The sequence below is a fragment of the Akebia trifoliata genome, chromosome 11, assembly GCF_017979445.1.
Source record: "Akebia trifoliata isolate Shusen 1 chromosome 11, ASM1797944v1, whole genome shotgun sequence".
In the NCBI taxonomy this organism is placed as follows: domain Eukaryota; kingdom Viridiplantae; phylum Streptophyta; class Magnoliopsida; order Ranunculales; family Lardizabalaceae; genus Akebia; species Akebia trifoliata.
Window position 1 is genome coordinate 3,567,454 of NC_141385.1, and position 16,035 is coordinate 3,583,488.

At 35.8% G+C, this 16,035-nt stretch overlaps 2 protein-coding genes across 2 annotated transcripts; both read left to right on the top strand.

The window, feature by feature from the left end:
- Positions 1-292: 292 nt before the first annotated feature.
- On the top strand, positions 293-5,437 carry LOC147390398 (epoxide hydrolase 2-like). The gene is made up of 5 exons (XM_086459246.1): positions 293-456; positions 549-763; positions 3,428-3,598; positions 4,620-4,855; positions 4,951-5,437. Exons 1-5 carry the CDS (start codon positions 387-389, stop codon positions 5,195-5,197), a joined length of 939 nt encoding a protein of 312 aa, XP_086315372.1. The 5' UTR covers positions 293-386; the 3' UTR covers positions 5,198-5,437.
- A 5,221-nt stretch (positions 5,438-10,658) lies between these two features.
- On the top strand, positions 10,659-14,689 carry LOC147390399 (epoxide hydrolase 2-like). The gene is made up of 5 exons (XM_086460287.1): positions 10,659-10,889; positions 10,980-11,194; positions 13,416-13,586; positions 13,982-14,217; positions 14,308-14,689. Exons 1-5 carry the CDS (start codon positions 10,820-10,822, stop codon positions 14,552-14,554), a joined length of 939 nt encoding a protein of 312 aa, XP_086316413.1. The 5' UTR covers positions 10,659-10,819; the 3' UTR covers positions 14,555-14,689.
- The last annotated feature ends 1,346 nt before the right edge of the window (positions 14,690-16,035 follow it).

Consider the following 16,035-nt stretch of genomic DNA (forward strand, 5'->3'; position numbering starts at 1 on the left):
CAATAGAACTTATCCAACTTACCTAAAAGAATACGATAAGTTCTTACAATGTCTCAATCAGTGGGTTCCTACTAAATAATTTCATTGTGGTTTGGTAGGATCTTACCAAACTATTCTATAGTTGCCTATTGAAAAAAAAAAGTTAGTCCGCCCCAAAAAGAAATATTTTTTAAGTGGATGGTGGTGAGTAGTTTAGAAAGGAACAATACCGAAGTGACCTCAGCATTAGGGTGTTTAAAGTAATTTTCCCAATTTACTAACTACAGTATCCTATAGTGCCCAAAAGTGGAGCTTTAATAGAGAAAAAAAATTAGGACAAAAACTAGCAGTAAGTAACTCTATAGTCTTACAAGAATATCCTGCTCTGAAACCAACTAATCTCCAAAATGGATCAGATTCATCACAAATTTATTGAAGTAAGAGGCATCAAGCTTCACATAGCTGAGATTGGAACAGGTTTGGTTTGAATCCAACGGTGGATCTGTTTGTTTCATTTCATGTTGATTTTGAATTAATTTCGTTTGAATTATGTCGTTGTTTTTTTATAGGTGATTCGGTTGTAGTGTTCTTGCATGGATTTCCTGAAATTTGGTACTCGTGGAGGCACCAAATGATCGCAGTTGCAAACGCTGGATTTCGCGCAATCGCACCCGATTTCAGAGGCTACGGGCTATCCGAAGTGCCAGCTGAACCTGAAAAGACTTCTTTCGATGATCTCGATGAAGATCTCCTCGGGATCCTTGATTTTTTCAGTATCCCCAAGGTATAACAGGATTCTAGAGGATAACACTATCATCCTGTTTTTAAAACGACTCGGGCGAGTCATCTCGATCTTTGAGGCACCATGCGAATCGCCCCATCGGCCATCACAATATTTCGACGAGATCCGAGATGATTTGCTTTTTGGTTTATATAATATAAAATAATTAACTTTTTATAATTTAAAGGAGAACGTTCAAGAGGCAAAAAATTTTACATTAGTTTGGAAATATGGGTTAGAAGTTACGGATTGGGATGATTTTTTGTGAGGATGATGTCTATGACTATGGTAAGGAGATCATCCTCACAAAAAATCAGCACAATCTAAAGCCTCTAACCCCATCAAAAGTGGTTTACAAGTTGAAGAATTGTGGACAGTTAATTTGTATATCAATTTTGATGGGGTTAGAAGTTTTAGAATTAGCTGATTTTTTTGTGAGGGTGATCACCTCACCATAAAGATTATCCTCACAAAAAATCAGCCCAATCCAAAACTTTTAACTCATATAGGACAAATTTTGGCTCCTAACGTTGGCTATCAAACTTGACTCATATACATATGGGCATCCTCTTTGGGATTAAAACATTAAAAAATTAAAGATAATAAAGTTGGAACGATATTATTGGAAAAGGGGAAGAAGAGGAAATGTAATATATAAAATTGAAGGGTATACTTTGAAAGGGGTAGAAGAGGAAAGACAATAAAGTTGGGGGTATTCTTGAAAGTTCATTCTCTTTGGGGTTAAGGGGGTAAAAGAGAAAAAAATATTAAAGTTGGAGGGGGATCCAGGAAAAAGGGTTGACGATGAATGGCAATAAAGTTGGGAATATCCTTGAAAAGTGGAAAAAATCAAGAAGATAACAAAGTTGTGCTCTCGAGATACATTTTATATGGGGTGTAAATCTTGAGGCAAAGAGAGTGGGACCTACTATCATGTTCAATTATATACTAAAAAGATTGGCAGCGGCCAGACAACCATAGAGGTGTATATCCACAGATGATGGGTTGAATCAAGTCCCGATTTGTATACTAATTGCATCTCAGAGTCTTCTATTGCAATTTTCTCATCTTATAAAAAAAAATTATATGTTAGAGTGCCTGTGCCTATGGCACTGACATCTTCTTTGGGTTAAGGGGGGTAAAAGAAAAAAAGTAATAAAGTTGGAAAGGTATTATTAAGAAATAGGGAGAATATGACAGACAATAAAGGAGGGGTAATATTGAAAAAAAAATGTAGAGGAAGAAAGAGAATACAATTATTTTTAAAAAGTGGAAGAAAAAAAAATGTAAAACTTGTCATCTAGATACATTATTTATAGGGTATAAATCTTGAGACAAAGAGAATAGGACCTATCGTTGTGTTTTATTATATACTAGAGTTTGCCCCATGGCTCTAAGCATCCTCTTTGGGTTTAAAGGGATGAAAGAGGAAAGATAGTAAAGTAAAAGGGGTATTATTGAAAAATGGGGGGTAAAAAGGAGAAAGTAAAATTGGAGGGATATTACTGGGGGGGTAGTGTGGACCCCACTCCACTGTAACTGGAATGGGATGTTTATACTAGAGTTTTCTCGTGCCGTAAGGATAAAAGAGGAAATATAGTAAAGTTAGAGAGGTGTTATTGAAAGAGCGAGTAAAAGAGGACGAAACACATTTCAAAATATTTGTCCCTTGAACGATACCCTATATGCCTATACAATTGGTCTCGGGTTCATCTAGGTGCTATATCAATTGTGAATCATCCATCTTATTGACTTGTTTGAAGTCCAAGACATTTCAATTGTGATTTTCAAATTTTCGCTCGAATTTTTAACCCCGTTTTGTGTTTTTTTTTTCATCTACATATAATTGATTTCTAAGAATTTAAATCTTTGTGATAGATTTTTGATTGAACATCTCTTAAACCAGTTTAAAGCATAAAAAAAGATTATTATTATATATTTTTAAAATTATTTTAAACCAGTTTGGAAGGGTTTAACTAGTCCAATATGAGTTGACATCCAGTGAGTGTTGAGTTGAAATGAGAAATTGGGTTTGAGTACCATGCCATAGTCTCATCCTGTATAAATCTTCTTTTTTGGAAAAAAAAAAAAAAATTCTCTTAGACCTCGATAAGGCTATGAACAGTTGAGATCTCTGCTAATGTTGTTGTTTCAGTTGATGGGTATTTAGCAGTAACTTTATAAAGATCGAGTGGGTAATAGAACAAACACAAGTATTAGCTCACTTCATGATCACTTTTCTCCTTTTTCCTTCTTTATTCATAGAAGTCTTAGCATTTTACCTTCCGTCGTTTATTTCTAAAATTTAGGCCTTAAGTCATGGGACTATGTTTTATTTTGACTTAATCAGGGTTGTTTTTCCTTGATTTATATGATTTAATTTATTCTCTTTATGATTTGATTTGACTATTTTATTACCATCTATCAGCTTTTATCCCAAGATCATCCCGACTTTGTTCTGAATGACATTAGACTTATAATTATCTTGACATGACATGACACATCCGATATATGTGTTGCAGAGGTGGGGAGGGAGCAAATTTTTTACTCCCACAAGTACAAGAGACCTTGCAATTCATAATAAATAGGAAAGGAAAGGCTTATTACAAAGATTGAAGTTTCAATTTTACATACAAGTTGTTTACGGTTTTACTTTTATGATGACAGGCTTTTATTATTGGAAAAGATTCTGGAGCAATAACTGCTTACACGTTCTCCCTTCTGTACCCAACACGAGTGACTGGAATCATAACACTAGGTATCCCATTCATGCTGCCTGGTAGTACCTCCACATTCTTCAAGCAGCTCCCTGAAGGCTTCTACATTTTGAGGTGGCAGGTATTGTAGTTTTCTTCTATATTTTTTTTTTTTGTCGTAGGAAATCAGGTTGCAACTAAGATGGATTAGAAAGGCATAATTGATGATGTGCAGGATAAGCCCATCATGCGCTGAAGTTTTAAATCTCAACTATGGTAGCTTTGCCCAGTTTGAGCTTAAGCTCGCCTTACCTAACATTAGGTGGGGGAAAGCTGGAACTCAGAGGCTCAGCACAATTGAACCATATACATAGAGCATGGCTAGCAGTTAGAGCAACTCCAACAGGGATATCCAAAATGACTATCCATAATGGATAACCATGTGCTTATAGATAGTCAATTTGAATATTCAAGGGGTATGATTGCACTTCAACCGTACTATCCATAAATATTTTAATATTTTTTTTAATTCAACCCAAAATGGAGATGGGTAGTGCATTGGAGACTCCTATTATCCAAAATGGCTTTCCAAAATAGCAGGTTGGGTCATGAAAATTTTGGAGCCAAAAAATGGAGACTCCAAACTTGCCACCCAAAATGGGGAGTGGGATGAGTAGTGCGTTGGAAACCCCTATTTTTTATTTAACTCTCCAAAATGGCAGTTGAGAGGGGATGGAGAGTGGGTTTAAGGAGTGTGTTGGAGTTACTCATAGCCTAACAAACTAGACCTATTGAATAGCCATGGACTTATTTCAGGAGTTTAAATCAGTGAATAACTAAGACCAAGCCAAAGTGAGCAAAGTCGCAGCGCCAACTGGAATGTGCATTATGTTCATCATCATCATTGAAGTCTTGTCCTAGAGATTAGGATACACCACTGAAAAAAATCATTGACAATAGTCAATTTTTGACTGAGACTATAACAATTTAGACCCATTGAGCGACAGGTCTCAATAATTTCATTTATGTACCAGGTGCACCATAGAAAATTGGATTTTTTTTTTCTTCCAATTTTGATTAAGACCAGTTCATTCCTAAATGTTGTTTAAGGTTATTTTGCATGCTTATCGTAAATTCGATTTCCATGGTGGTCTACATACTAGGAACCGGGACGAGCTGAAGCAGATTTCGGAAGACTTGATGCAAAGACTGTAGTGCGGAACATCTACATTCTCTTCTCAAGAAGTGAACTCCCAATAGCAGATGAGAATAAAGAGATCATGGACTTGGTGGACCAATCTACTCCTCTACCTCCTTGGTTCACAGAAGAAGATCTTGCAACCTATGGAAACTTGTATGAGAAATCTGGATTTTGCACTCCTTTACAAGTTCCATACAGGTTTGCTTCTGTTTTCGTAGCCATCCTTCACAAATTTGTTATATATTCTCTCATGTATATTATTTGGAAATTAAAAATTTTTGGACTTCATTTAGGTCACTTAGAGAAGACTTAAGTGTAACGAATCCAAAAGTTGAACTTCCGGCATTGCTAATCATGGGTGGACAAGACTATGTCCTCAAATTTCCAGGAATGGAAGAGTACATAACGAGCGGAAAGGTGAAAGAGTATGTCCCTGATTTGGAGATTACATTTTTGCCTCAAGGAACCCATTTTGTTCAAGAGCAATTCCCAGACGAAGTAAACCAGCTCATCATCACCTTTCTACGAAACCATACTTGATGGAGAATCTTAAAGCATGGATCAGCCCCTACTACTTAGTAATGTTTAGTTTCCTTGTTTTTTGCAAGTATGATTATGAGCTGATCGGGTATTATAAATAAAACAATAAGGCGGTGTTGTAGATCACACCTAACAGGAGTTCATAACCTCCATTAGACTCTGTTCTATGTCGAACTTTTATTCCAAGTCAAACAGCCTACCTGATTATATATATACTGCAAATCCATTGCAGTTTGGTTATGTTTTCTGAAATTTTGGAAATGTGGCTGAGGCCCTCGAAATGGAATGGCTCAATGCTGATGTGATTGATGAAGCCATTGAGTTTGGTCAAGGATTTTGGGATCTCTCGAGAAAGTGATTGTTCTAAAAGTCCAATTAAAAGTGAATTTCTAGCCTGCTGAACCAATACGGAACCGTTCCACCCAGGTTGGTTCCATGATAGATCTAACCTTTGCAATTTGGTGGAGCCACTCAATCATTCTGGGGTCCAATTGATGAGACCGCAATTTGGAATTATGAGAGCTCTCAGGTTCTCGAAATGCCAATGCATTTGGAGGCATTTCTTTCACCAGGGAAGTTTGAGGTAAGAGCCAGAATTGTTTGGTTCTTTTCAAGTGCAGATGAAATATAATGAAGATTCGTATTCGAGAGTGAGACGGTAGAGAGGGCCTGAAGGTGTTTGAAAATCTCCGGAATGAAATAGACACTCCATTTTCTAAGAATTTGACATGCTGGACATTGTGTCGTACCACATGTCAAAGATACATACAGCACACACTCTCTTAATATTTTTTTTATAAGTTAAAATTTCATTAGAAAAGGGAGGAGAAGTCCCAAAATTACAAAGCCTATCAAAAAGAGGAAAAAAATAAAGAAAATCACTAAAACTATCACTAATCCCGCAAGTAACAAATGAGATCCCATCAAACAACAAAATCTTTAAAGATGTGCTTACACTCTTGAGAAACTTTTCCCCACTGAAAAAGTAATCCTAACACATCAAACTTGAGCTCTTCAAAAGCTTAATCATTTTCTTTAAAATTTCGTTTATTCCTTTCCTTCCAAAGCCCCCAACAAATGACAAAAGACAATAAGCTCTACAATGTTAGCTTTGAACGATGGAAATAAAACTCCCAAAACAGTCACAATTCGAAAAGATCTGATAAACAATCTTCCATATCGAAAAAGTTAAGGTAATGGGCCCACAACCGATTCGCTATTTTATAATGCATGAAGATGTGGCCAACCGTTTCAAAGTTTCTCACACACAATACACAACAATTCGGTGTTTGAAAATATCTTTTAATGATTTGATCCATAGTGGTTAACCAATTCAAGGATGATTGCCACCCAAAGATTAAAATTTTGGAGGGAACCTTAATACCTCAAATAGTGGAAGCAGGAAAATGAGAAGTCGAATTCGGTATTTTCGCCATAGACATTGAGCGTACACTTGTACCATCCCATAATTTACGATCATCTTGCTCACAAAATATAGTATTTGCATGAAGATGGCCGTCTTTTCGACCTATTAATGAAAACTTTTATTTTTCATCTTCAGTGTTTGAATATTATTTGAGTTTATTGATTTGTCCAAAATGCTTTGTGAAGGTTATATAGAGCAATTTTTTAGCACAAAAGAAAGAATTACAGTTAAAAATAAGCATCATTTACCAAATATTTAATTTTTCCAAAAAACAAAGCGATTAATATTACACGATATTTTGATTCAGATTTACATTTGATAGAAGTTGTTAAATTCACTTATAAAAAACTAATCACATATTAAAGAACACGGAAGTGTTCCCTAAAATTAGAATTTTACTGAACGTGTTACATGGGCTGGGTCAGGTTATTTAATAAATGTGTTAATGTTCGGACTTAAATTGTTGATGGATTTAGTTTCTTATGGTTCATTATGGACCGTAGCTGTTATATTTCCACACTCCAATATCGCAGGCTTATCTTGCATTTTTTTTTTTTAATACCGTTTTCATAGCTTGACTATATCACTATCGCTAGTGTAATTATGTTACGCACCACGTTCAATTAGCTACAACAAAACAATTCTTGATCCATATTATTACTCTTATTAGTAATTAAATAATAAATATTTGTTTGAATCATCGAAGCTTCTTCTACTTTAACCATTTCAAATTATTTCTGTTCTACTGATAACATTTTAAAAAAATTTAAACATCACATTATCTTAATTGTAATACTAAACAATATTTGTTTTTAAGACCTAATAATAATTAAGAAATAGAATATATTTTGAGAATGGAGATTGGAAAAGGATTCGCCCCCAAAGCATCAAAACTAGGTTTGAGAGTGGGAGCCTAACCGAAGAATTGGGTTACTAAGGTTAAATTTTTTATAGAGTGTGATGGAGTAACATTGAAATGTACATCAATTCTAACATTCTGATGTGGTGGTGTACACATAACCGTAGATGCTTTTTACTCGTATCTTGATGAAAAGCATCTATGATTATGTGTGCATCACCACATTAGAATGTACGATGGATGTACATTTTAATCTTACTTCAGCATTTTTCTATTTTATATTTTATATGTTCTTAATTCGTTGATGACACACTTTTTGACCTTGGTCTTCTCTTATAGACTAATGAAAAACAACTTAATAACCACTATATTTTTTTTTCCAAAACAATTATCTTCAATCACTTGGATAAGATGATGACAAATATGATGATAATTAAAAGTAATTATCTTCAGTCAATTGGAGATAAGATGATGTTGATGCGTTGATGATAATTAAGACTTAAGAGGACATTGAGGTCTGTTTTAGTGAGTCTACAAGAGAAAATTGAGTTGAATAATGATTTTTAACTAGAAAGTCTTCACTCGGTTCAAACTTGGCTGATATGGCATGGAGACATTACCATAGATCTGTTTCCTCGGGATCTATGGCTTTGTGTCCATCCTACATCAGCCGAGTATAGACAAAGTGAAGACTTTCTAGTTAGAATATCAGCACTCAATTGAGTTATAGGACTGACAATATGTCAGATTTTACTTGGTATCTGATCCGAAAATATAGGATTTGGATCTAAGATTTGGATTTGTGGATCAGAATTGGATAAAAATTTGTAATTTGATAAAATTTTGGATCTATTTCGGATTAAAAAGATTTAAGATTACAAAATTTGAAAAAGAAAAATTGAATTCTAGGAAGGGAGAGTGTGTTACGAATTGATATAACGTTTTGTCGAATTGGATTTGGTTCATAAAATTATTGATCTAATCAGATCTACATAATAGGAGAAAATTTTCGGATCGGTAGCAGTTTGGTATTGAACCATTACCCATCCGATCCATTACATATCGACAATACCATCACATTAAAAAGGAACCTTCAACAGGTTCAGTGTTGGAAACCTCCAATTGTGGGGGAAAAAACCTTTGAAGCGACTAACCGCTTCAAAATTTCGGTAGAACTCGCTTTTTTGCATTTCATGAGGTGTCTCAAATTTGGTATTAAGGCTGCAACTTGAGCAGGCTAACCCGAACTCAATCCATTGATGGGCAAGCTTGGGTTGGATTATATGGAAAATGAGTTAAGCCTGGGACATCTCAACTCGAATTGAATTCGGGTTGAGGCTCTGAGCACCCCAACTCAACCCGATGCTGGATATTTACATATAAATATTTTTATATTTAAAAAAAAAAAAAAAATCTCTTCCTAAATATATTAGTAATCCTAAAAAAAACTATTTTTATTAATTTTTCTTTTTATATTTAAATTTATTACAATACATGTTTAATTATAGTATTTTATAGAATTTTGAAGATGAAGAGTCATTTTTACATAATTTTTTAAGAGAGAAAAAAGAGTTAACTCATCTAAAATTATCTAACTCAAAAATTAAATTAGGCTTGTTCAACGAGCCCAACTTGCCCAAAATTAACTAATTTGGGCTAACCCGAACTCAACTTGATTTTACTAGTTCAATCTCGAGTTGAACTTGGATTAATGTGCTCTAACTCGATGATCGGATTGAGGGTTCTACAACTTGGATTGACCCTCCAACCTGCCCATGTTACAGTCCTAGTTGGTTTCCCAAATATAAATATGAGCCCTAATAAAATGACTCGCTAAGTGGCATACTCAATTGACACACTGTCGTGGACAAGTTTGAAAACTATAGATCTTTTTGCCTTGTGTATACTGAGGTGTACAAATCTACGACTCCGAACTTGTCACATCAATGAGTCGATTGAGTAGGCCATTGGTGAGTCATTTTATCATGACTCTATAAATATTAATGAAAACATGAAGGTTCTAAAATTAATATAAAAAATCATATGTCATGATGCAAGGAGGGTTCTATAAAAAAATTTCCTTCACTATTTTCTAATAATACCTTTCTAATTTTATTTTCTTTACCTTTCTACCTTTTTTTTTTTTCAATAATATTCCTGTAACTTTTTTGTGTTTCTGCTTTTAATCTCCTTAACCCAAAGATGATGATCGTGCCATAAGCACATACGGCATGGACAACATGTATTAATGACTTTAGAGTTGGAGTGGTTAGACACCAAATTTGAGAGGTCATAAATGCCCTCACTTTTGTTTTAAAACTTAAAATACTCAGGATTAGTATAGCAACTTCCAATTTTATAAATAGAGATATCTAGGACTATAAAATTGAAAAGAAAATAGTAATTGGTCTTGATATGATCCCTGGATACAGGCATATTGTCAAATCACATAAATTTTTGTGTTTTATACGATTTTTGTCCTCTTAGTTGTTTCATATTTTTCATGGAGCTTAACCAGCCAATGAATCAGACAAAGTATCTCTCAACCTTCTCCTCTCAAGGGTATCCAAATATCCATTTCAATAAGATAATATACGGGTTTTGAGTATTTAGAGAGAGAAAGACTTTACCAAGTAGGTTATTAATTAAGGGCTAGTTTGTTATGATTTTTTCAAAAGTTTGTGTATTTTTACTTTGAGCCTAAAATGTCGGAGAAGTATGTTTGTTTGTAACGACTTTTACTTCTACTTGTTTATGTGAAAAATCCAAAACTACATTTTTGAGAAGTCTTGTTGGGATTGTTTTCACGCATGAGTCACCTCTAAATTTTTACTTCTCTTAGACGATTTCACCCCTCATTCTTCGTAATTCATCGATTAAACAACATAATCAATTCCACCTCTTTACTATTTCTTCATCGGTTTCTGTAATAAATAAACTCCCATGGTTGTGGCTTCCTAACTTCTGAAATTTTACTTCTCCTACACATAGAATCCTAAAATAGAAGTTAAAATCCGTAACAAACAATCCTAAGTTGACACTAAAAGTTAGATGGGATTTAATAAAAAATGGGTCATCAAAATCATTTTCCCTAAATAAGGAATATAGGATCGCCATGTAAAATACCAAGGGAGATTCCTCAACTCTCACAACTTAAAAATACCTTTCATATGAGACAAAGAAAATGTACAACTGGGGACTATTGTTGATCGTATAGGCCATTGTTTGCGTAGTGTTCAAGATAAGAATTAATCTCAGAAAGTTAAAGCCTCAAAGGTCTTAAAAATTACGAGAAGAGACTCTACTTTCATCTCCCCTGAAACCAACTAATCTCCAAATGGATCAGATACTTCACAAGTTCATTGAAGTAAGAGGCATCAAGCTTCATATTGCTGAGATCGGAACAGGTTCGATTCCAACGGTTCTCCTCTATTGTGGATCCATTTCATGTTCATTCTTACTTATTTTCGTTTAAAATTTGTTGTTTTATTTTTAAGGTGATTTGGTAGTGGTTTTCTTACATGGATTTCCTGAGATTTGGTACTCGTGGAGGCACCAAATGATCGCAGTAGCAAACGCTGGATTTCGAGCAATCGCACCCGATTTCAGAGGTTACGGACTATCCGAAGTGCCAAACGAACCTGAAAAGGCATCTTTTGATGATCTTGTAGAAGATCTCCTCGCCATCCTCGATTCACTTGGCATACCCAAGGTATAGGAGAGGCTGGGACTTTTCTTTTCTTTTTTTTTTTTTTTCTTTTTTTCTTTTTTGGATCGTCTTGGTACCCAACCCACCGAGGCCGAGTTATCTCCAACGAGATAAATCGGTTTTTGGACGAGTCTCTTTTTTTCAAGGTAGAAGAGATTTTATTGGTTGAATTTTTTTTTTTTTTGATAAGTAGCATTCTATTCAATAAACAAAACCAAGCCAGTCGAGATGACCAACTTGGGAAAAGCTTACAACACAAAACTACTCGGGAATAGAGCAACAAATGCTATCCCACTTGTACAAGAAATCCTCAAAAAATAGACCCCTAAGTTCCTTATATACTTTTGACCAACAAAATATAAAACCCAAGATAGACATAATCACGTTTGGGCTATCCTTATGTTTTCCTTCGAAAATGCGTCTATTCCTTTCAAACCATACCCCCCAACAAATTGCAAAAGGCGTAATAGTCCATAGTATCCTTTTTGAGCCCCCAAACGGTTGGCCAATTGACGGCCATCCCATGAATATTTCCTTCACTGACTTTGGTAAGCAAGTTGAAACCCCATAAAGCTTAAAGAAGTGAGTCCAAATGCCATGCGAAAATTTGCAATGGAGAAGGAGGTGATTCGATGATTCTCCGTTGTCCATGCATAACATATAACAACTCGCCCCATACCATCCACGTCTCATTAACAGGTCCGTCGTTTGAATCCTTCCTAGAGCCGCTGTCCATGTAAAGAAAGCGACTTTGCTCGGCACTTTTGGTCCACAAATTGATGCATGAGGAAAGGATGAGTCCCCATTATCACACAATGCTTGATAGAAAGAGCGAACCGTAAATCTACCATCCTTGCTTGCCGTCCACATCCTCTCATCTTCCCTTCCCGTACGTAATTCGATACTAGAAGAGTCTCCTACTAGCCTACTAACTTCTTGAAGATCCAACTCATTAATATCCCTTCGAAATCCAAGATCCCAAGCACATTCTCCTCCCATAACTCGTCGAACAGACATGATTGGTTGCCATTTTTTCGAGGATATGGAATACAAAATTGGGTATACCTCCATTAAGGGTCGATTGCCACACCATGTGTCCTCCCAAAACCTTACTCGGTTGCCTTGACCCACTCTAAATTTTGTTCTCATCTTGAACAATGGGATAATCCTCATGATGCCCTTCCACAACCCGCACCCATATGGTTGTCTTGTTGATCCACTTTCCCACCCCGTCCGGCTCAACTTGTATTTGCTTTCTATTACTAGTCTCCATAAACTGTTCCCATCGTTCCCAAACTTCCACAGCCACTTGCCCCTCAAGGCCACATTCATCTCCCCAAGTCTCTTAACACCGAGGCCCCCTTGCTTCGTATCTGAACAAATCTGTTTCCAATTCACAAGATGGTGTTTTCTATTCCCAAGTCTATCATGCCAAAGAAAATTATGAAACAGCTTGTCTAGCCTTAGTTCTACACTACGAGGCATTGAGAGAAGAGAGAGAAAGTAAATTGGAATGTTAGAAATGACACTTTTAATCAGAGTAAATTGAATTTGAATTTTATAATGTGAACATCAATATTAGATAAACCAGAATTACTTAGCATTAATGACATTGAGATCGCTCAAATCATGAAAGATTATCTTTGATATAATGAAATATTGCAAATCTATTTCCATTATTTGATGTTACAAGTAACATGGGAAAAAAGTTTTCCTTCACACCACATATTGAGGAGATCCCTCTATTGCTTCAATCTCCTAAATAGAACAAATATAAGTTTCTCAATTGATTTGGCTAATTTTTATTAAGCATATCCACCAACCCCTACATTGATATTGTCCCAATCTATTGTTTTAAGGTTTATATATATATACCTATAGAGCCGGCCTTTCTCTCCTCCACGTCACCTAATTCATATATCCACGTGCTTTAGCCTAGTCTAGCCCACATGCGCGCGGGGGGGGGGGGGGGGTTGAGTTTAGTCCCACATCGGACACTCATTGCGTTGCCTCTCTCCTTATAATCTCCTGGGCCTCTCCACTTATCACCAATTGGTTTTGAGCTGGACCCCCAACCTTATCAATATGAACAGCTAAAAAAAGTACACACAACTGAAACAAGAGACCTTGTTTTTGTTAGTATAAATAAGAGTAAGAAAAGTAGGAAGATTGAAGTTTCAGCTGAACATGTGACTAGTATCTGATTCTACTATTATGAGGACAGGTTTTTGTTGTTGGGAAAGATTTTGGAGCATGGCCTGCCTACATATTTGCGATACTTCATCCAGAGAGAGTGACAGGAGTCATAACATTGGGTGTGCCATTCACTCCGGGTGGTAGCTCCCGCTTATTCTACAGTCAGCTCCCTAAAGGCTTCTACATTTTGAGATGGCAGGTATTGTTGTTTTCTACCGACTGCAAATCTTTGGGATAAGGCTTCAATGATGACGACTTATATGTTGTTACTAATCAGGGGGAAAAATGTCATTCATTGACACATGCAAAAAGTTCTAAATTTATGAAGTTTCAAGATGCAAAGTTTTGCATCCTGAAGCATTTTGCAAAATTTATAGTTATTTTTAATTTCACAGAGTTTTGCTTGATTTCTCAAAGGAAAATATGGGGTTCTGAAAATTTTCAAAAATATCTTGATTCGGACCCATCAAAACGTCAAACTTGGGATTTTTTCAACTTTAGCTATGATCAGTCCAATTCTAAGTATTTCTTCCGATTTTATTTATTTATTTATTTTTTTTTTTTAAAGTTCTATTCCCATGATCTTCATCCTAGGAACCAGGACAAGCTGAAGCGGATTTCGGAAGACTAGATGTTAAGACTGTAATACGGAATATTTACATTCTCTTCTCCAGAAGCGAACTTCCCATAGCAGATGAGAATAAAGAGATCATGGACTTGGTAGACCAATCTGTTCCTCTACCTCCGTGGTTCACAGAAGAAGATCTTGCAACCTACGCAAACCTATATGAAAAATCTGGTTTCCGTACTCCTTTACAAGTTCCATATAGGTTTGGTTTTGTTTTTGTAGTATATCCGCAATTAATTTTTTTTCCTTCATGAAAATTACTTGGAACACTTAGCTTCTCGGCTTCATGTAGGGTGTCGCGAGATGTCTTAAGTAAAATGGATCCAAAAGTTCAAGTTCCGGCATTACTGATCATGGGTGGAAAGGACTATATCCTAAAATTCCCGGGTATGGAAGATTACATAACAAGCGGAAAGGTAAAAGAGTATGTCCCTGATTTGGAGATCACATACTTGCCCGAAGGAACCCATTTCGTTCAAGAGCAATTCCCGGAACATGTGAACCAGCTCATCGTCACCTTCCTCCGAAACCATACTTGATCAAAGTGCCCTAATGTTTGTATAAGAGTAGCTTGTGATTTGAACATAGAGACTTGAAATCAGAGCTTGTACCAATTTCAAATGTTCTATAAATGCTACAATATGGTTGACTTGGAATATTTTTGTTTTCGAAAATTTTGTCTCGTTTTATCAAAATCCAACAATCTTACAATGTGGTTCAATTCTCTAAGAATAGACAAATTGGGAAGGTGCCACCACTCATTTTACTACAAAAAACACATAACAAGATTCTTCAATTATGCGATAGCTTAATCATCATATTTGGAAAGCATGGATGATTATCTGACTACTTCTCATTTGCATAATCGAATGCAACCATGTATCACGTTCCACCAAAACCATGCTTGATCAAAGTACCCTAATTGATGAATGGTTTTAATAAGAGTCGATTGTATTTTGGCCATTGAGACTTGTAATCAGAATTTGTGCCAAGCCCAAATGATCTATAAATGCTAGAATTATGATTGCCTTGGGCTTCTTTTGTCTTTTAAAATTCCATTCAAGCATGGATGTAGCTAAGATTTTCTGCTAGCAGGGCAAACTATAGCTAATTGGTGAGGTTGAAGAACTTGAAGTTGATTGGTTTTGGGGAGAAAATTCAAGGGCTTTTGTTAGAGGTTGAAGGGGAGGGTGTTTAGGTCATTTCATTTCATTTGTATACGAGGGAATGCCCTTAAAGTCAAGGAGGAAATGTCATCAGTTTTAAAACATAGGGTATCTCAATTCTCAAACTCTTGATCCCTGTGTTCTCCAATCTCTAACAAAATAATGCAAAATGTCTTCAATCTTAATCCAAAAAGCTCTTGATTTCTCTCCACAAAACCAATCTTCAAACTCTTGGATAAAAATTTTAACCTTAAGAGTAACTACCTCAAAATTAAAAGTTAAGAAAAAAGATAAAAATTTTGAAGTAAAAGATGATCATTGCATTTCAAAGAGCCCATATTGTTGGTTTAAGGTTTAGGATTTGTGTATAATTCTACTTTCCGCTAAACAAAAACTTTAGGTCTTGAGTTGGGAGATCTAGACAAATTTGGGATGTCGAAATAGCAAACTTTGAAGCATTATATTGATCTCCTCTCCAAGGCAATCCAATCAAAATTTTGTTTAGGATTTGCTTTGATGAACTTTCATAAATTTGGCGGTCCAACTCAAAATCAATTGACAATGAGTGGAGAGGCCTAAGAGAGAGAGAGAAGGCAATGGGTGTCCAATTTGGGACTAAACTCAACACGTCCCCGCACGTGTGGGCCAACTAGGCCAAAACACATGAAGGAGAGAAAGACCCACTATGATACCATGGTAAATTTGTGGACCCAACTCAAAACCAATTGATAATGAGTAGAGAGGCCCAGGAGCTTACAAGGAGAGAGACGAGGCAATGAGTGTCCAATGTTAGACTAAACTCAACATATAACTCTGGGAGGACCATTATGATTTTGGATCATGGCAATATTAAT

Excerpts from the sequence above, each read along its gene's own strand:
- LOC147390398 (XM_086459246.1), top strand. The coding sequence starts at position 387 with ATGGATCAGATTCATCACAAATTTATTGAAGTAAGAGGCATCAAGCTT. Across the intron at positions 457-548 it reads CATAGCTGAGATTGGAACAG|GTGATTCGGTTGTAGTGTTC; the intron begins GTTTGGTTTGAA and ends GTTTTTTTATAG. Across the intron at positions 764-3,427 it reads ATTTTTTCAGTATCCCCAAG|GCTTTTATTATTGGAAAAGA; the intron begins GTATAACAGGAT and ends TTATGATGACAG.
- LOC147390399 (XM_086460287.1), top strand. The coding sequence starts at position 10,820 with ATGGATCAGATACTTCACAAGTTCATTGAAGTAAGAGGCATCAAGCTT. Across the intron at positions 10,890-10,979 it reads TATTGCTGAGATCGGAACAG|GTGATTTGGTAGTGGTTTTC; the intron begins GTTCGATTCCAA and ends TTTATTTTTAAG. Across the intron at positions 14,218-14,307 it reads CCTTTACAAGTTCCATATAG|GGTGTCGCGAGATGTCTTAA; the intron begins GTTTGGTTTTGT and ends GGCTTCATGTAG.